The sequence below is a fragment of the Hypanus sabinus genome, chromosome 2, assembly GCF_030144855.1.
Source record: "Hypanus sabinus isolate sHypSab1 chromosome 2, sHypSab1.hap1, whole genome shotgun sequence".
Classification (NCBI taxonomy): domain Eukaryota; kingdom Metazoa; phylum Chordata; class Chondrichthyes; order Myliobatiformes; family Dasyatidae; genus Hypanus; species Hypanus sabinus.
This window is the reverse complement of record NC_082707.1, coordinates 1,557,099-1,578,028: the sequence shown is the minus strand read 5'-3', so window position 1 is coordinate 1,578,028 and position 20,930 is coordinate 1,557,099. Positions and strand designations below refer to the sequence as shown.

General features: G+C 44.1%; 1 protein-coding gene across 5 annotated transcripts in view; it reads left to right on the top strand.

The window, feature by feature from the left end:
- Nucleotides 1-266: 266 nt before the first annotated feature.
- The window catches only part of lrrc31 (leucine rich repeat containing 31), a 251,951-nt gene continuing 231,287 nt past the window's right edge, over nucleotides 267-20,930 (top strand). For 3 of the 5 annotated variants that reach the window (XM_059991177.1, XM_059991193.1, XM_059991187.1), the window contains exons 1-4: nucleotides 269-773; nucleotides 1,003-1,164; nucleotides 8,025-8,206; nucleotides 19,468-19,530. In XM_059991177.1, the coding sequence (XP_059847160.1) occupies nucleotides 19,518-19,530 (13 nt within the window). In that variant the 5' untranslated portion in view covers nucleotides 269-773; nucleotides 1,003-1,164; nucleotides 8,025-8,206; nucleotides 19,468-19,517. Of the gene's footprint in view, nucleotides 774-1,002; nucleotides 1,165-8,024; nucleotides 8,207-19,467; nucleotides 19,531-20,930 lie in introns of all 5 variants that reach the window. The other 2 variants (XM_059991201.1, XM_059991167.1) reach the window with 2 other exon arrangements.

Genomic DNA, 20,930 nt, shown 5'->3' with positions numbered 1-20,930 from the left:
TCCAATATTTTGGTATAACCATTGCCTTATTGCTGGAATAAACCTAAAAGGTAAGCATTGAGAATAATGAAAACCCTCTTGACTACAGATGGCAAAAATTGGCTAGTCCGGGGACCAATTGTGGCGATTGAAGCCCAAAGGCCAATCTCAAGTCCAGATGTTGAAGCTTGATGGCTGAATCCTGAAGACTGGAGACGGAGGCCTTTCCTGGAGTTGGAGGAATGCTTGTGTGTGTGGGTGGGGGAAGGGAGGGAAAGTGCTTGCATTTCTGTTGTTTTGTTGCTTGTTCTTTTCCATTCTATTGTGTTCTGTGCTGTTCTACTGAGCACTGGGGGCATGTTACTGTATGCTGGAGCCAGAATGTGTAATGACACTTGCAGGCTTCCCACAGCACATCCCTGGGTGTATTGTTGTTAATGCAAATGACACATTTCACTGTTTTAATGTAAACATGGTAAATGAAACTGAATCTGAACAACTATTGCAAATCACTATGATTAAGGTTTAAAATTTAAGTCACGAGAAATGTTACTTTGAATCTTTAATCCTCAGCATGAAATAATTTGTGAGCTCCTGCTCTGAAAAACTTTGATAGAAATTTCTAAGCTTTGAAATCCTATGGGAATATTAATCAAGGCCTGTGTGGATGAGTGTGTACCTTCGATAACATATCTAGAACAAAAGCCATGGATGAACCAAGAGATTTGTAGTCTGCTGAGAGTATGATCTGTGGAAGTCAAGACTGGTGATCCAGAGTTATACAAGAAGTCCAGGTACGATCTATGGAACAGTATTTTAGGAGTAAAAAAAAGCAATTCGGTTTGAAGTTACGGACAGAATTGGATCATGTTAGCTTCTTGTTGGGTTTGCATGTCATTATTTCCTACAAGATTAAACCTAACATCATGAATGATTGGGATTCATCACTCCCAGATGAGCTCAATGCCTTTTATGTATGCTTTGAAAAGAAGAATAAAACAATACCTGTGTGAATCCCTGCAGTGTCTGGTGACCCTGAGATTTCTGTCTCAGAAGCTGACACCTGAACATCTTTCATGAGGAAGAACCCTTGCAAGGCATCAAGCCCAGATGGTGTGCCTGGTAGGGATCTGAAACCTGTGTCAACCAACTGGCAAGAGTGTTCAAGGACATCTCCAATCAGAGGTTTGTAGTCAGAGGTTCCCACTTGCTTCAAAAGTGAACCAATTGTAAAAGTGTCCAACAAGAGCAGGGTGAGCTGCCTTAATGGCTATCACCAACTTGTGCTCACAACTACTGTGATGAAGTGCTTTGAGAAGTTGGTCATGGCCAGAATCAACTTCTGTCTAAGCAAGGACCTGGACCATTGCAATTTCCCTTTCACCACAATAGATCTGCAGTGGATTCAATTCCATAGCTCTCCACTCGGCCTAGGATCACCTGGACAATAGCAATACCTACATACATTAGGCTGCTGTTTATTGATTACATCTCAATATTCATCACCATCATAGCCTCAATAGTAATCAACAAGCTCCAAACCTGTGCTTCTGTACCTCTCTCCCCAAATGAATCCCTGACCTCCTTTCCAGAAGACTACACGCATTTCAGAAATAGCATCTCTTCCTCAATGACATTCAATAGTGGTGCACCTCAGGGATGTGTACTTAGCCCACTGCTCTCCACTCTCCACACCCAGAATGTGCAGCTAGGCACAGCTCAAACACTATCAATAAATCTGCCGATGGCACAATTATTGTTGGCAGAATTTCAGATTGTGACGAGAAGGTGTACAGGAATGAGACCAGCTGTTGAGTGGTGTCAAAACAACAACCTTGCACTCAATGTCAGTAAGATCAAGGGAATGATTGTAGACTAAGAAGGGAAAGTCAAGGGAACACACACCAGTCCTCATTGAGGGATCAGCAGTGGAAAGGGTGAGCAGTTTCAAGTTCCTGGGTGTCAACATCTCTTAAAATCTATCCTGTGCTCAATATATTGACGCAATTACAAAGAACTCACAATGGCAGCTATATTTCATCAGGAATTTGAGGAGACTTGGTGTGTCACCAAAGACACTCACAAATTTCTACAGATTTACCATAGAGAGCATTCTAACTGGTTGCACTTCAATCTGGTATGGAGGGGCCACTGCATAGGATCAGAAAAAGCTACAGAAAGTAGCTCCATCATGGACACTAGCCTCTCCAGCATTGAGGATATCTTTAAAAGGTGATGCCTCAAAAAGGTGGCATCCATCATTCAGGACCCCATCACCCATGACATGTACTCTTCTCATTGCTACCATCAAGGAGGAGGTACAGGAGCCTAAAGACACACACTCATGGTTTCAGGAACAGTGTCTTCCCCTCTACTATCAGATTTCAGAATGGATAATAAACCCATGAACACTACCTCACTCAGCCACACTCAGGTTGGAGGAACAACACCTTATATACTGGCTGGGTAGCCTCCAACCTGATGGCATGAACATTGACTTCTCTAACTTCCGTTAATGCCCCTCCTCCCCTCCTTACCCCATCCCTGATATATTTAGTTTTTTCCCCCCTCCTTTTTTTCTCACTACCTGCCCATCATTCTGCCTGTTCTCCATCTCCCTCTGGTGCTCCCCTCCCCCTTTCTTTCTCTCATCCCATGATCCTTTCCCTTCTCCAGCTCAGTGTCCCTTTTGCCAATCACCTTTCCGGCTCTCAGCTCCACCCCACCCCCTCTGGTCTTCTCCTATCATTTCACATTTTCCCCTCCCCCTCCTACTTTCAAATCTCTTACTATCTTTCCTTTCAGTTAGTCCTGACAAAGAGTCTCGGCCTGAAACGTCGACAGTGCTTCTCCCTTTAGATGCTGCCTGACCTGCTGCATTCCACCAGCATTTTGTGTGTGTTGCTATAATTTGGGTGTAGGTCAATGGTACTAGGCAGTTTGAATTGGCATGGATTGGATGGGCTGAAGGGCCTGTTTTTGGCTCTCTATAGCTCTGTGACCCCGTATTGTGTATGTGTAAGTTACATTTCTGGAAAAGTTTCATTACAGAGTCCTCACTCATCTGGCTTGAGTGCAAACTATCTTGTCTGTAGTAAGTAGAGGTTTCTCCGGTGGTCTCACTTCAAGGGTCACCCTTAACTACAACTGCCCCAGACTATCCTTGCGTACTGTGACTTCCACAGCTATCCAGATGGAAATTGAGGTATTGCTCTTCCAAACCGAGAGTTGCCACACTATGGCAGTAGAGGAGGCCATGGACCAATATGTTGGAATGGGAATGTGGATTGCAATAAAAATGGACAATCATCAGGTCATCAGGAAATCCTAGCTGTTGTGGATGGAATGAAGATGCCCAACAAGCTGGATCCCCAAATTGACATTGGGTCTCATTGATGCAGAGGAGGCTGCATCAGGAGGACCAGATATAGTAGATGACCCTGTCAGATACCCACATGAAGTGTTGCCTCACCTGGAAGGATTGTTTTGGCTCTGAATGGAGGTGAGGGATGAGGTGAATGGGCAGGTGTAACATTTCTTCCACTTGCTGGGTTAAGTGCCAGGAAGAAAATTATTGGGGAGGAATGAATGAACAAGGGAATCATGGAGGGAGCAATCTTTGTGGAAAGTAGAGAGTTGGGGAGTGGGGAGTTAAAATTGAGTTTGGTAGTAAGATCCCATTGAAGATGCTGGAATTTGAGGGGAATGGCGTGGTGGCTGCAGAGGCTCATGGGTGCTAGGTGAGGACAAGGGGAACTCCATCCCTTTTATGGCAGTGAAAGGACAGTGTGAGGGTAGATTTCTGGGGAATGGAGGAGATGCAGATGAGGGCAGCATAAATAGTGAAGGAAGAGAAACCTTGTTCTTTGAAGAAAGAGGACATCTCTGATACTCTTGAAAGAAAAGCGTCAACTTGAGAACAGATGCGTCAGAGCCTAAGGAACTGAGAAAAGGTAATGGTATTTTTACAGGTGACAGGGTGAAAGAGCTATAGCCAAGGTAGCCATGTAATTGTTCATCCTTTGTGCCTTTTGTGCGATCTCAAGATTGCTAGTTATTGAAAATATCAAGATACTGAGAATATTAAATCATCTCACTGACGACTTTTGGCAGTGGAGCTGGACTTGTTGCGTATCACGTTGCTGGCAGCTACAGTCACCTAAGGAGGAAGCCTTCAGCAACATGGAGATGGTGCACAGTCCAACAAACTGTGCAGATGATTGTTTTGGACGTTTTTCTTGTGATCACAAGACTGTTGGACATTGGCAGTGAGGAGTATTGCAAGTCTGGTTCACTGGTTCATTGGTGAGACTGATGGCAGGAGAGCTGAGTGGCCTCAGATGTTGCACAGACCAGATGTTCATGCCTGTTGCAGCCACCTAAGGAAGAAGAAACTGGAGTTGATGTGGGAGAGAGCTGTTGGCACAACATGGAGGGCTGAAGGGCCAGTACTGTGCTGTAGTGTTCTATGGTCCCATGGAGTCCGTGCCTGGCTGAGGATTGGCTCCTCCCATTGGTGCTTCAGAGTGTGATGAGGACTGCTTGACAGAGGTGAAATTGGGACACCTCTTTTTCACTTATTAGGGAAAGACTGAGACTGTGGTATGTCAAATTACCAGGTGAACGAGTAGTCTTTGGGGTACTGCAAGTCTGTGTCCTTGTTGATACTTGCTGCATGCTTGAGTGCTAGGTGGAGGGTGCAGATACTTTTTTGCTAATAGGGGAGGGGGGTCGTCACTTTCCTGCTGCTTATGTGTGGGAGGCTGGGGAGGCTTTGGGGTTCTAACATTTAAATGCCATTCATTCGTTGCGGCACTCCTCTATTTTTGTGGATGTTTGCGAAGAAAAAGGATTCAGGATGTATGTTGTATACATTTCTCTGACATTAAATGTACCTATTGAAACCATCAACCTACAGGCCATGAGAACCAGAGATTTGGCCTATATATATGTTTTTGTTACTGTATATTTTATTTCTGCTATCGTTGCTAGATATGCTGTAGCTGCGTGCTGTTGGTACTGTGTTTTGCACCTGGGCCCTGGTGCAGGTTTCCTGTATATAGGAAAGATATAAATAAGATGATGCCGAGACTGGAGGACCAGAGTTATAAGGAAAGACTGAATAGGTTAGAACTTTATTCCCTGGCACATAGAAGATCGAGGAGAGATTTGATAGAGGTATACAAAATTATGAGGGGTATAGATAAGGTAAATGCAAACAGGCTTTATCCACTGAGGTTGGGTGAGACTACAACTAGATGTCATGGGTTAAGAGTGAAAGGTGACATTTTTAGAGGGACATTTCTTCAGCAGATGGTGGTGAGATTATGGAATGAGCTGCTTGTGCAAGTGATGGATGTGATTTTGATTTCAACATATAAGAGAAGTTTGGATAGGTACTTGAATGGTAGGGGTATGGAATGCTATAATTTGGGCGCAAGTCAATGGTACTAGACAGGTTAGATTGTTTGGCATGGACTGGATGGGTGCTTGGCTGTATTCATGTGTATGGAGAATGACAACTAAACTTAAACTTGAAACTCGGAATATCTGGAACCACCTGGGGAGGTGGTTGGGGGGTGGGGGTGTACAATGGCAATATTTAAGAGGATTAAATAACCCTGACCCTATCTGAATAGGTACATAGAAGGGAAGGACTCAGGTAATGGACTCAGGTACTGGGACTAGCAGGGAGCTGTAGTCAGCATGAACCACATGTGCTGAAGGGCCTTTTTCTATGCTTTATTACTGGTCATGGGCCTCCAGACTGATACGCAATCTACCACTGAACCAATTAGATATCTCTCTCTGAACCCTTTATAGAACCTTCCACACTAGCCCACTAGCATCATTTATTAGTCTTATGTTCAGACTTTTCAGGGTTTCTAGATGAGATTATTATCCCCATATCTTTAAAATCACAGAATAAATCTCTTCTAATAACTCAATTCTTCTTAAATCTCTCATGAGGCTTTTTAGTGGGAAGTCAAAACTGCCCATCGCATCATCAGCACCAGCCTACCTGCCATCAAGGACATATATTACGAAAGGTGCAGGGAAAAGGGCCAGTAACATCATGAAGGATCTCACCCACCTTGCTCATGGACTGTTTGTCCCACTCCCTTTAGGGAGGAGGCTATGTAGCATCCACACTAGGACAACCAGACACAAAAACCGTTACTTCCCCAAGTAGATCAACACTTCCACCCACTAATCCACCCTTCCACACCCACAACTACCACTACTTTATCATTTCCAATCAGAGTCTGCTCCAGTGCCTAGCATCAATTTTTAGGCACACATTCAATCTTTGTATAACAGATAGACAGACATACTTTACTGATTCTGAGGGAAATTGGTTTTCATTACAGTCGCACCAACCAAGAATAGTGTAGAAATATAGCAATATAAAACCCATAAATGATTAAATAATAATAGGTAAATTATGCCAAGTGGAAATAAGTCCAGGACTAGCCTATTGGCTCAGGGTGTCTGACACTCTGAGGGAGGAGTTGTAAAGTTTGATGGCCTCAAGCAGGAATGACTTCCTATGACGCTCAGTGTTGCATCTCGGTGGAATGGGTCTATGGCTGAATGTACTCCTGCACCTAACCAGTACATTATGGAGTGGATGGGAGACATTGTCCAAGATGGCATGCAACTTGGACAGCATCCTCTTTTCAGGCACCACCATCAGAGAGTCCAGTTCCACCCCCACAACATCACTGGCCTTACGAATGAGTTTGTTGATTCTGTTGATGTCTGCTACCATCAGCCTGCTGCCCCAGCACACAACAGCAAACATGATAGCACTGGCCACCACAGACTCATAGAACATCCTCAGCATCGTCCTGCAGATGTTAAAGGACTTCAGTCTCCTCAGGAAGTAGAGACGGCTCTGACCCTTCTTGTAGACAGCCCCAGTGTTCTTTGACCAGTCCAGTTAATTGTCAATTCGTATCCCCAGGTATATGTAATCCTCCACCATGTCCACACTGACCCCTTGGATGGAAACAGGGGTCACCAGTGCCTTAGCCCTCCTCAGGTCCACCACTAGCTCCTTAGTCTTTTTCACATTAAGCTGCAGATGATTCTGCTCACACCACGTGACAAAGTTTCTCACTGTCCTCATCCCACTCCAGACCTCTCTCATGTTGTTCTGCTTTTGTTTCCACTCAAGCTTCCTCCTATACCTGTCTTTAGCCTCCCTGATCTTGGCTTTCAGGTCCCTCTGTATTGTCCTCCGCACCTCCCTATTTCCATTTCTAAATGCCCTCTTTTTAGCGTGCAGGATGTCCTTAATGTCCTTTGTTACCCATGGCTTGTTATTTGAATAACAAAGGACAGTTCTTGCTGGAACATTGCAGTCCACACAGAAGTTGATGTAACCAGTGATGCACTCTGTGAGCCCATCAATGTCCTCTCCATGTGGCTCACAGAGTGCCTGCCAGTCTGTCACCTCAAAACAACCGTGGAGTGCCTCATAAGCCTCCCCCGACCATTTCCTCACTGTCCTCGAGGTTGCAGGTTTACTCTTCACCGAGGCGTGTAGCAGGGTTTGAGATGTACCAGCTTGTGATCTGACCTTCCCAGTGGGGGGAGGGGAGAGAAGCTGTATGCATCCTTAACGTTAACGTACATCAAGTCCAGGGTCCTCTCCCCTCTGGGTGTACAGCTCACATACTGCGTGAAGTTGGGCAGTGTTCTAGCCATGGAAACATAAGGTATCTTGTAATATATATTTATATTTATTGTGTTTTATTGTTATTGTGTTCTTTAACTTATTCTTTTTGAATGTGCTGTATCAGTTCCGGAGTAACGATAATTTTGTTCTCCTTTACACTTGTGTACTGGAAATTACATTCAACTGTCTTCAATCTTTAAGTAATTTTATTGTAAGGTTTAGCCTGTCAATGTTTTAAAGTGATAGGAGATAAGGAAGTTGGTCGGACTGGGATCAATTTAAAGAGAAGCAAAGTCTTGATAAGATTCCAGTGAGAATGGTGTTAGTTTAATTAGTCGCTGATGTAGATTGTTCTCTGCAGGGATCCTTAGTTAATACACCTCATTTCTCAGCGCGCTGCTTCCTGGGAGATATTGCAAGTCTGTAGTGATTTGCGACCAAAACCAAATCCCAGCCTGGTGGTCCCGGTCCGGCTCAAGTTTCGCCCGGGATCTTCGGTTCCAGCTGCTCAGCTTCCTGGGAGAGACGAGAGGAACTAATCCGGTAGGATCACGCTCCCGATCTGGGTTTCTGATTCACTTTCGTTTAGCTAGTTAAAGAGGGAGAAAGAAGGAAGAGTTCCTCGAATGTTTATATAGTGAGGTGTACAGGCTTGTACTGGCTACCGTTTCCAACTCGGACAAATCTTGTTCTTTGGGCTGGTGTGTGGGAGGTGTGAACATCCTGGGCTCGCTTAGGAACTACAATTAACATAGCCAACAAATAAAGTTAGCTGAGACGTGATATAAAAAAAATTGTCAGTGCTTTTCTTTCGAATTAGGGACAATACTTCGAGGAGGCAGGGACTAGATGGGCCGAGGGGCATGTTTTTGAGCTGTATTTTTCAATGACTATGAGGTTGTGCCACTTTGTTGTCTCGAATGGAAACTAGCTATTTAAACAAAAAAGGTTTGGATGAAAATGACCTGTGGGAGAAGCAAGGGTTAACGAACAGACACCAAATCTGTATCTGAGCCTGAGTCAGAAAGTGCAGCGTCCACTCGACACTGCAGATTCCTGCACTGAAACATGGTGCGGGCCCTTCGGCCCTACTAATCTAGTCCGACCACGGTGTTGGTTCCAAATTGAGTTATAGATAAATTTTTATGGCACAGTACTGAAGTAGGAAGTGGAAAATTAGCCAAACAACAAACAGTCTATCCCGCCGCATTTCGAATCATAGTCGCAGACGTTTAAACCCGGCTTTTTTGAAGAAATCCCTGCTCAGTTACTGTTAGTATATAACCTGTAGCACTAGAAGTCCCAAGACATTAGACTAAGACCATAAAATAAAGGAGCAGAATTAGACCTTTGGCTCATCGAGTCTGCTCTGCCATTTCATAGAACATAGAAATCTACAGCACATTACAGGCCCTTCAGCCCACAAAGGTGTGCTGACCATGTAACCCACTCTAGAAATTGCCCAAAATTTCCCTATGGCATGGCCCTCTATTTTTCTAAGTTCCATGTACCTATCTAAGAGTCTCTTAAAAGACCCCATTGTGCCAGCCTCTACCACTGTTGCTGGGCAGTGCATTCCTTGCACCCACCATGCTCTGTGTGGAAAAAACGTACCTCTGACATTCCCCTTGTACCTACTTCCAAACACTTTAAAACTGTGCCCCCTTGTCTCAGCCATTTCAGCCCTGGGAAAAAGCCTCTGGCTATTCACACAAACAATGCCTCTCATCATCTTGTACACCACTATCAGGTCACCTCTCATCCTCCCTTGCTCCAAGGAGAAAAGGCCGAGTACACTCAACCTATTCTCATTAGCCTGCTCCTCAAACCAGGCAACATCCTTGTAAATTTCCTCTGCACCCTTTCTATGGTTTCCACATTCTTTCTATAGTGGGGTGACCAGAATTGAACACAGTACTTCAAGTGGGGTCTTACTAAGGTCTTGTATAGCTGTAACATTACCTCATGGCTCTTGAACTCAGTCCCCTGGTTGATGAAGGCCAACATGCCATATGTCTTCTTAACAACAGTGTCAGCCTGAGCAACAGCTTTGAGTGTCCCATGGATATGGACTCTAAGATCCCTCTGATCCTCCACATTGCCAAGAGTCTTAGCATTAATATTATACTCTGTCTTCAAATTTGACCTACCGAAATGAACCACTTCACACATCTGGGTTGAAGATTATCTGCCATATTTCAACCTGGTTATGCATCCTATTGATGTCCCACTGTAACCTCTGACAACCCCCCAGCCCCCCCCCCCCCCCCCCCCTCCGGCTGGCTATCCATCCCATAGGAAGATGATGGTTCCTTTCAGTCAGTTAGTGGGGTTTGATTTGAGGATACCACGCTCCTCATAAAGGAACAGTGTGTGCCTGAATGGATTTTAGTTGAGTAGGGGGTTGCACAGGTCCAGACCCACCCTCTCGACATCCCCTCCCGGATCCAGTGGCATGGTGGGGCTAAGATGGCTTGGGGAAGTTCTGTTGCAGTGAATGGCCAGACCAAGCTTCATTGTAAGGGATGCCCTTTCCGCACTTCACAGCAGGTGTTTGCCAGATGGCTGTTGACCCTACGAGAGGGTTCATCTGCCCTTTGCCAGGTCTTGTTTTTCGTTCTGCAGGGTGTCTAGCCACCCTCCTCACCAGACTCCTGACTGGGAGATCTCAGTCAGTCCGCATCGGGAGCAGCATCTACAACACCATCACACTGAGCACAGGGGCCCCCCAGGGCTGTGTGCTCACTCCACTGCTGTTCACTTTGCTGACCCACGACTGTGCAGCAATATACAACTCGACCCACATCATCAAATTTGCCGATGACACGACTGTGGTGGGTCTCATCAACAAGAACGACGAGTCAGCATACAGAGAGGAGGTGCAGCGGCTAATAGACTGGTGCAGAGCCAAAAATCTGTCTTTGAATGTGAGCAAAACAAAAGAGATGATTGTTGACTCCAGGAGGGCATGAAGTGACCACTCTCTGCTGAACATTGACGGCTCCTCCATTGAGATCGTTAAGAGCACCAACTTTCTTGGTGTTCACCTGGCAGAGAATCTCACCTGATCCCTCAACACCAGCTCCATAGCCAAGAAAGTCCAGCAGCGTCTCCACTTTTTGCAAAGGCTGAGGAAAGTCCATTTCCCACCCCCCATCCTCAGCACATTCTACTGAGGATGTATTGAGTGCATCCTGAGCAGCTGCATCACTGCCTGGTTTGGGAATTGCACCATCTCAGATCGCAAGACCCTGCAGCGGATAGTGAGGTCAGCTGAGATCATCGGGGTCTCTCTTGCCGCTATAACAGACATTTACACCACACGCTGTACCTGTAAAGCTAACAGTATTGTGAAGGACCCCATGCACCCCTCACACAAACTCTTCTCCCTCCTGCCATCTGGCAAAAGGTACTGAAGCATTCAGGCTCTCAACAGTTTCTCCCCCCAAGCCATCAAACTCCTCAATACTCAGAGTCTAGACTGACATCCACATCATTTATTATTATATTGTAATTTGTCCTCTGCCTATTGTCTTGTTTATTAATTATTGTACTGCCCTATACTGTTTTGTGCACTTTATGTAGTCCTGTGCAGGTCTGTATTCTAGTGCAGTTTTTATGTTGTTTTTACGTAGTCTAGTGTAGCCTTGTGCTGTCTCACATAGTCTATTGTAGTTTTGTGTTGTTTCATGTAGCACCAGGGTCCTGGTGGAACGTTGTTTCATTTTTACTGTATATTGTACCAGCAGTTTATAGTCGAAATGACAATAAACTTGACTTGACTTGACCAGGCAAGCCTGGTGGGGGAGCCAGTTTAGTCGCTGACCACCTGACCATATGACAGGTAGTACTGGGTTACATGGTACCAGTAGCACTCAGACGAGTGACCTGACAACCCTCCAGACTATCCACAACACCCCCAATCTTTGTGTCATCAGCAAACTTATTAGCCCACCCTTCTACTTCCTCATCCAGGGCATTTATAAAAATCACCAAGAGAAGGGGTCCCAGAACAGATCCCTATGGAACACCACTGGTTACTGTCCTCCATGCAGAATACGAACCATCTACACCCACCCTCTGCCTTATGTGGGCAAGCCAATTCTGGATCCACTAAGCAAGGTCCCCTTGGATCCCATGCCTCTTTCTGAAGGATCCTTGCATGGGGGATGTTATCATATGTAATCTATATATACTACATCCACTGCTCTACCTTTATCAATGTGTGTTGTACCATCCTCAAAAAATTCAATCAGGTTCATAAGACTTGACTGGCCCTTGACAAAGCTATGTTGACTATCCCTAATCAGGTTATGTCTCTCCAAATGCTCATAAATCCTGCCTCTCAGGATCTTCCCCAACAGAAGGCAAAGTGTAGTTGTAGATGGGTCATATTCTGCATGGAGGTCGGTGACCAGTGGTGTGCCTCAGGGATTTGTTCTGGGACCCTTACTCTTCATGATTTTTATAAATGACCTGGATAAGGAAGTGGAGAAATGAGTTAGTAAGTTTGCTGATGACACAAAGGTTGGATGTGTTGTGGATAGGGTGGAGGGCTGTCAGAGGTTACAGTGGGACATTGATAGGATGCAAAACTGGGCTGAGAAGTGGCAGATGGAGTTCAACCTAGAAGTGTGAAGTGGTTCATTTTGGTAGCTCAAATATGATGGCAGAATATAGTATTAGTGGTAAGACTCTTGGCAATGTAGAGGATCAGAGGGATCTTGGGGTCCGAGTCCATAGGACGCTCAAAGCAGCTGTGCAGGTTGAATCTGTGGTTGAGAAGGCATACAATGTATTGGCCTTCATCAATCATGGAATTGAATTTAGGAGCCGAGAGGTAATGTTGGAGCTATATAGGACCCTGGTCAGACCCCACTTGGAGTACTGTGCTCAGTTCTGGTCGCCTCACTACAGGAAGGGTGTGGAAGCCATAGAAAGGGTGCAGAGGAGATTTACAAGGATGTTGCTTGGATTGGGGAGCATACCTTATGAAAATAGGTTGAGTGAACAGTCTTTTCTCCTTGGAGCGACGGAGGATGAGAGGTGACCTGATAGAGGTGTACAAGATGATGAGAGGCATTGATTGTGTGGATAGTCAGAGGCTTTTTCCTAGGGCTGAAATGGTTGCCACAAGAGAACACAGGTTTAAGGTGCTGGGGAGTAGGTAGACAGGAGATACTGGCAACGGTGGTGGAGGCAGATACGATAGGGTCTTTTAAGAGACTTTTGGATAGGTACATGGAGCTTAGAAAAATAGAAGGCTAAAGGTAAGCCTAGTAATTTCTAAGGTAGGAACATGTTCGGCACAACTTTGTGGGCTGAAGGGCCTGTATTGTGCTGTAGGTTTTCTATGTTTCTAATTTGTCCACCACTGAAATAAGACTCACTGGTCTGTAATTTCCTGGGTTATCTCTGCTCCCTTTCTTGAACAAAGGAACAATGTTTGCAACCTTGCAATCTACTGGTACTTCTGTCCCGATTGATGACGCAAAGGTCATCGCCAGAGGCTCAGCTCTTTCTTCCCTCACTTCCCGCAGTAGCCTGGGGTATACCTTGTCCGGTCCCAGTGACTTATCTAACTTAATATCTTACAAAAGTGCCAGTACATCCTCTTTCTTAATGTCTACACACTCAAGCGTTTCATTCTGCTGTAAGTCATCCCCACAATTGCCAAGGTCCTTTTCCCTGGTGAATACTGAAGCGAAGTATTCATTAAGTACCTCAGCTACCTCCTCCAACTCCATATAGACGTTTCCACTATCGCACCTGATTGGTCCTATTCTCACATGGCTCATCCTCTTGCTCTTCACATACTTGTAGAATGTCTTGGTGTTTTCCTTAACCCTGCTCACCAAGGCATTCTTATGGTCCGTTCTAACTCTCCTAACTTCATTCTTGAGTTCCTTTCTGGCACGCTTGTCATTTTCTAATGCTTTAACAGTATCTAGTTTCATAAGCTTTTCTTCTTAACTAGATTTTCTGCATCCTTTTTACACCGTGGTTCTTTTACCCTACCATCCTTTCCCTACCTCATTGGAACATACCTATGCAGAACGCCATGCAAATGTGCATTTCTGCCGTGCATTTCCCTGAGAACATCTGCTCCCAGTTTATGTTCCCAAGTTCCTGCCCAAAAACATCACATTTCCCCTGACCCCAATTAAATGTTTTCCCAAATTGTCTGCTCCTATATCTCCAGTGTTATGGTAAAGGAGATAGAGTTGTGATCACTAACTCCAAAGTTCTCTCCCACCAAGAGATCTGACACCTGACCAGGTTCATTTCCCAGTACCAGATAAAGTACAGCCTTTCCTCTAGTTAGTTTTTCAGCATATTGCATCAGGAAACCAACCTGAACACACCTAACAAACTCCACCCCATCCAAACCCTTTGCTCTGAGGAGATGTCAGTCAATATTAGGGAAGTTAAAATCACCCATCACAACGAGCCTATTATTATCGCATCATTCCAGAATCTGCCTCCCTATCTGCTCCTCTAAGTCTCTGTTATTATTGGGGTGCTTATAAAAAGCACCCAAAGTTCTTGCCCCCTTCCTGTTTGTGACTTCCACCCACAATGACTCAGTGGACAATCCCTCCATGAATTCCTCCTTTTTTGCAGCCGTGATACCTTCCCTGATTAACAATGCCACTCGCCCACCTCTTTTGCCTCCCTCCCTGTCCTTTTTGAAATATCTAAAATCCGACACACTCAGCCATTCCTGCCTTTGAGATATCCAAGTGTCTGTAATGGCCATAACGTCATAGTTCCACGTATTGATCTAAGTTCATTTGCTTTGCTTAGGATACTCATTGCATTAAAATAGACTTATCTCAAACCATCTGGCTGAGTGAATATTTGCTCTAGTTCAGGTCACCCCTTTCCAAGAAAAAGTTCCAATGATTCAAGAACTTGAAACCCTGCCCCCTGGATGATATAACCATATAACAGGTACAGCATGGGAACAGGCCATCTCGGCCCTTCTAGTCCATGCCGAACGCTTTCTCTCACCTAGTCCCACTAACCCGCACTGAGCCTATAACCCTCTGTTCCTTTCCTGTCCATATACCTACCCAATTTTACTTTAAATGACAATGCCGAACCTGCCTCTACCACTTCTACTGGAAGCTCGTTCCACATAGCTACCACTCTCTGAATAAAGAAATTCCCCCTCGTGTTACCCTTAAACTTTTGCCCCCTACCTCTCAACTCAGGTCCTCTTGTTTGAATCTCCCCTACTCTCAATGGAAAAAGCTTATCCTCGTCAACTCTATCTATCCCCCTCATAATTTTAAATACCTCTATCATGTCCCCCCCAACCTTCTACGCGCCAAAGAATAAAGACCTAACTTGTTCAATCTTTTCCTGTAACTTTGGTGCTGAAACCCAGGTAACATTCTAGTAAATCTTCTCTGTACTCTCTCTATTTTGTTGACATCTTTCCTATAATTCGGTGACCAGATCTGTACACAATACTCCAAATTCGGCCTCATCAATGCCTTGTACAATTTTAATATTACATCCCAACTCCTATACTCGATGCACTGATTTATAAAAGCCAGCATAACAAAAGCTTTCTTCACCACCTTATCCACATGAGATTCCACCTTCAGGGAACTATACACTATTATTCCTCGATCACTGTTCTACTGCATTCTTCAATGCCCTACCATTTACCATGTATGTCCTGTTTGGATTATTCCTACCAAAATGTAGCACCTCACTCTTATCAGCATTAAACTCCATCTGCCATCGTTCAGCCCACTCTTCTAACTGGCCTAAATCTCTCTGCAAACTTTGAAAACCCACTTCATTGTCCACAATGCCACCTAACTTAGTATTATCTGCATACTTACTAATCCAATTTACCACCCCATCATCCAGATCATTAATGTATATGACAAACACCGCTGGACCCAGTACAGATCCCTGAGGCACACCACTAGTCACCGGCCTCCAACCTGACAAACAGTTATTCACCTCTACTTTCTGGCATCTCCCATCCAGCCACTGTTGAATCCATTTTACTACTTCAATATTAATATCTAACGATTGAACCTTCCTAACTAACCTTCCATGTGGGACCTTGTCAAAGGCCTTACTGAAGTCCATATAGACAACATCCACTGCTTTACTGTCGTCAATTTTCCTAGTAACCTCTTCAAAAAATTCAGTAAGATTTGTTAAACATGACCTTCCATGCACAAATCCATGTTGACTGGTCCTAATCAGACCCTGTCTATCCAGATAATTATATATACCATCTCTAAGAATACTTTCCATTAATTTCCCCACCACTGACATCAAACTTACAGGCCTATAATTGCTAGGTTTACTCTCAGAACCCTTTTTAAACAATGGAACAACATGAGCAATACACCAATCCTCTGGCACCATCCCCGTTTCTAATGACATTTGTAATATTTCTGTCAGAGCCCCTGCTATTTCTACATTAACTTCCCTCAAGGTCCTGGGGAATATCCTGTCAGGATCCAGTGATTTATCCACTCTTATATTCCTTAAAGGCGCCAGTACTTCCTCCTCTTTAATCATCATAGTTTCTGTAACTTCCCTACTTGTTTCCCTTACCTTATGCAATTCAATATCCTTCTCCTTAGTGAATACTGAAGAAAAGAAATTGTTCAAAATCTCCCCCAGCTCTTTTGGCTCTACACATAGCTGTCCACTCTGATTCTCTAAGGGACCAATTTTATCCCTCACTATCCTTTTGCTATTAATATAACTGTAGAAACCCTTTGGATTTATTTTCACCTTATTTGCCAAAGCAATCTCGTATCTTTTAACTTTTCTAATTTCTTTCTTAAGATTCTTTTTACATTCTTTATATTCCTCGAGCACCTCATTTACTCCATGCTGCCTATATTTATTGTAGATATCTTTCTTTTTCTGAACCAAGTTTCCAATATCCCTTGAAAACCATGGCTCTCTCAAACTTTTAACCTTTCCTTTCAACTTAACAGGAGCATAAAGATTCTGCACCCTCAAAATTTAACCTTTACATTACCTCTATTTCTCTATTACATCCTTCCCTTAAAACCATTTGTCCCAATCCACTCCTTCTAAATCCTTTTGCATCTCCTCAAAGTTAGCCTTTCTCCAGTCAAAAATCTCAACCCTGGGTCCGGTCCTATCCTTCTCCATAATTATATTGAAACTAATGGCATTGTGATCACTGGACCCGAGGTGTTCCCCAACACATACCTCCGTCACCTGACCTATCTCATTCCCTAACACTGATCCAACATTGCCCCTTCTCTAGTTGGTACCCCTATGTATTGCTGCAAAAAACTATCCTGCACACATTTTACAAACTCCAAACCACCCAGCCCTTTTAAAGTATGACTTTCCCATGTGCGGAAAATTAAAATCTCCCACAATCACAACCCTGTGCTTACTACAAATATCTGCTATCTCCTTGCAAATTTGCTCCTCCAATTCTTGCTCCCCATTATGTGGTCTATAATACACCACCATAAGTGTTACTACACCTTTTCCATTCCTCAATTCCACCCAAATAGTCTCCCTAGACGAGCCCTTTAATCTATCCTGCCAGAGCACCGCTGTAATATTTTCTCCGACAAGCAGTGCAACACCTCCCCCTCTTGTCCTTCCAATTCTACCACACCTGAAGCAATGAAATCCAGGAATATTTTCTTGCCAATCACACCCCTTCTGGCACCATGTTTCACTAATAGCTACAACATCATATTTCCAGGTATCAATCCATGCTCTAACCTCATCCACCTTTCTTACAATGCTCCTAGCATTAAAATTAATGCATTTAAGAAATTCTCTACCTCTTACTCTCTGTTTGACACTAATGGTGCAAACAACTTTACTATCTTTTTAAACACAAAGTACACTGCAGATGCTGTGGTCAAATCAAGATGTACAAAAAGCTGGATGAACTCAGTAGGTCAGGCAGCATCCATTGAAAGGAGCAGTCAACGGATGCTGCCCGACCTGAGTTCATCCAGCTTTTCCGTACGTCTTGATTTTACTATCTTTTTCTTCCTTCTCCCGTACATCTGTTCCTACACTCTGGTTCCCCTCCCCCCTTGTAACTAGTTTAAATCCACTGGAGCCTCTCTAGCAAACCTACCTGTCCCCCCCTCCCGTTCAGATGTAAACCTTCTCACCGGAACAGGTCCCACCTTCCGTGGAAAACTGCCCAATTATCTATAAATCTGAAGCCCTCCCTCCTGCACCATGTCTACAGCCACATGTTGATCTGCACTATCTTACTATTTCTAAACCCGCCTGCACGTGGCACTGGTAGCAATCCTGAGATTGCTATCCTGGAGGTCCTGTCCTTTAACTTGGTACCTAACTCCCTAAACTGATCTTTCAGCACTTCCTCACTCTTCCTACCCATGTCATTGGTCCCTACATGGACCATGACATCTGGCTGCTCATTCTCCCTCTTGAGAATATTGAGAACTCGATCCGAGATATCACGGACCCTGGCACCAGGGAGGCAACAGACCATCTGGGATTCTCGATCCCTTCCACAGAACCTCTTATCTGTCCCCCTAACTATCGAATCCCTTATCACTACTGCTCTCCTCTTTTCCCTTCTTCCCTTCTGAGCTGAGGGTCCAGTCTCGGTGCCAGAGACGCAACGACACTGCAACTTGTCCCTGGTAGGTTGTCCCCACCAACACTATCCAGAACAGTATACTTATTATTGATGGGAACAGCCACAGGGGTGCTCTGCTCATTCTGTTTAATCTCCTTCCCTCTCCTGACAGTCACCCAGCTACCTGCCTCCTGACTCTTAGGGGTGACGATCTCTCTGAAACTCCTGTTTATTTCTGCCTCTATCTCCCGAATGATCCGAAGTTCATCCAGCTCCAGTTCCCTAACACGGTTTGTCAGGAGCTGCAGCTGGATGCACCTTTTACAGGTGTAGTCATAAGGGACAATTGTGCTTGCCCTGACTTCCCACGTACTGCAAATGGAGCACTCAACTGCCCTAACTGCTGCCTCTATTACCTAGTCCTAAGCTAATTAGAACAATTAAAGGAACTTACCCAGCCTTGCCTCACTTGGAGTGAAGCTCATCCTCAGCTTGCTGAAGCCTCTCGAGCCAAAGCCTTTCTACTCTGTCTCCCACTACGCCATCGCCCGCTGCTACGTCACCCTCTCTGTTAATCTACTTGCTTTTTAAATTCTCCCGCTGCCTCACGGGCCGACTTTAACGTGCTTGCGCAGTTGTGCCCCATTCAAACTGCTGAAGAAATGATTGCCCCTTCTCAATCTGCTCGCTTTTAAAACTCAATGCTAATTTTAAAATCAATGCTAATATCGCATCTGCCTTCCTCACCACAGACTCAACCTGCAAATTAACCTTTAGGGAATCTGCACAAGGATTCCTAAGTCCCTTTGCAGGTCAGATTTTTGAATGTTCTCTCCATTTAGAAAATAGTTTGTGTTTTAATGTATTCTATCAAAGTGCATTCCTTCTGCCAATTCTTTGGCCATTCTCCTGATCTATTTGGCCATTCTTCTGTAGCTTCTCTAATTCCTTAAAACTACCTGCCCCTCCAACTATCTTTTTATTGTTCACAAACTTTGCAACAAAGCCATCAATTGGTCTTCAGTTGATCTTAAAGGTTTTTCAAATACTCATGCCACACTGACTCAGTGTTATAAAAATATTTATTTCAGCCAAAAATATCCATACTTGATAGAGTCATGCAGTGCTTTTGGGCTGTTTATTTTACAAAACTTATTGCAACTGTTGCTTTTCTCAATAAAAATATTTTTCTCTTTTTAAGGTGCCAGCAAAAAGAAGTAGTAGTTTGGGGCCTTTGCTTTTGTTATCAAAATGGAGACTACAGGTATGATTGCCAAAGTTCAAAGTTATTTTTATTATCAGTGTACATATATGTCACCACATACAACTCTGAGATTCATTTTCCTGTGGGCATACTCAGTAAATCTCTGGAACAGTAACTATAACAAGATCAATGGAAGATCAAACAGAGTGCAGAAGGTAATAAACTGCAAATGCAAATATAAATAAATAGCATGAACATGAAATTACAAATTAAGATCTTTTAGAGTGAGGTCATTGGTTGTGGGAATGTCTCAATGGGTGGGGAAGTGAGTGTGGTTATCTCCTTTTATTCAAGAACCTGATAGCTGAGGGGTAGTAACTGTTTTTGAACTTGGTGGTGCAAGTTCTGAAGCTCCTATACCTTCTACCTGATGGTAGCAGCGAGAAAAAAGTATGTCCTGAGTGGTGAGGATCTTTGATGGATGCTGTTTTTCTATGGCAACGTTTCATGTAGATGTGCTCAATGGTTGAGAGGGCTTTACTCATGATGTCTGGGCAGAATTCACTACCTTTTGTAGGATTTTCCCTTCATAGGCATTGGTGTTCCCATACCAAGCCATGATGCAGCCAGTCAATACACTCTCCACTACACATCTATAGAAGTTTGTCAAAGTTTTTGATGTCATGTTGAATCTCTGCAGACTCCTAAAGAAATAGAAGTATTTTCTTTACAGTTGCATTTACATGCTGGGTCCAGGATAGATCCTCTGAAAATTAACACCAAGGAATTTGCTAACCCTGTCCACCTCTGATCCTCTGATGAGGACTGTCCCATGGACTTCTGCTTTCCCACTCCTGAAATCCACAATCAATTTCTTGGTCTTTCTGACATTTGGGTGAGAGGCTATTGTTATGACATCACTCAGCCAAATTTTCAATTTCCTTACTCTGTGCTGTTTCATCACTACCTTTACGGACCACAACAGTGTTCTCATCAGCAAACTTACTTATGGTGTTGAAGCTGTAGTTAGCAACACAGTCAAAGTTGTAAAGCGAGTAGAGCAGAGGGCTAAGCACACATCGCTGTGGTGCACCTGTCCTGATGGAGACAGTGGAGGAGATGTTTTTGCTGATCCGAACTGACAAGTGAGGAGATCCAGAATCCAATTGCGTAAGGAGGCATTGAGGCCAAGATCTTGGAGCTTATCGATTAGTTTTGAAGGAATGATGATATTAAATGTTGAGTCATAATTGATAAAGAACATTCTGATTAATGTATCTTTGCTGCCCAGATGTTCCAGGGTTGATTGAAGAGCCAGTGAGATGGCATCTGCTGTGAACTTATTGCTTCGTTAGGCAGATTGGAGCAGATCCAAGTTACCTCTCAGGCAGGAGCTGATATGTTTTATCAGCAGCCTCTCAAAACACTTCATCACTGTGGATGTAAGTGTATCTGGGTGA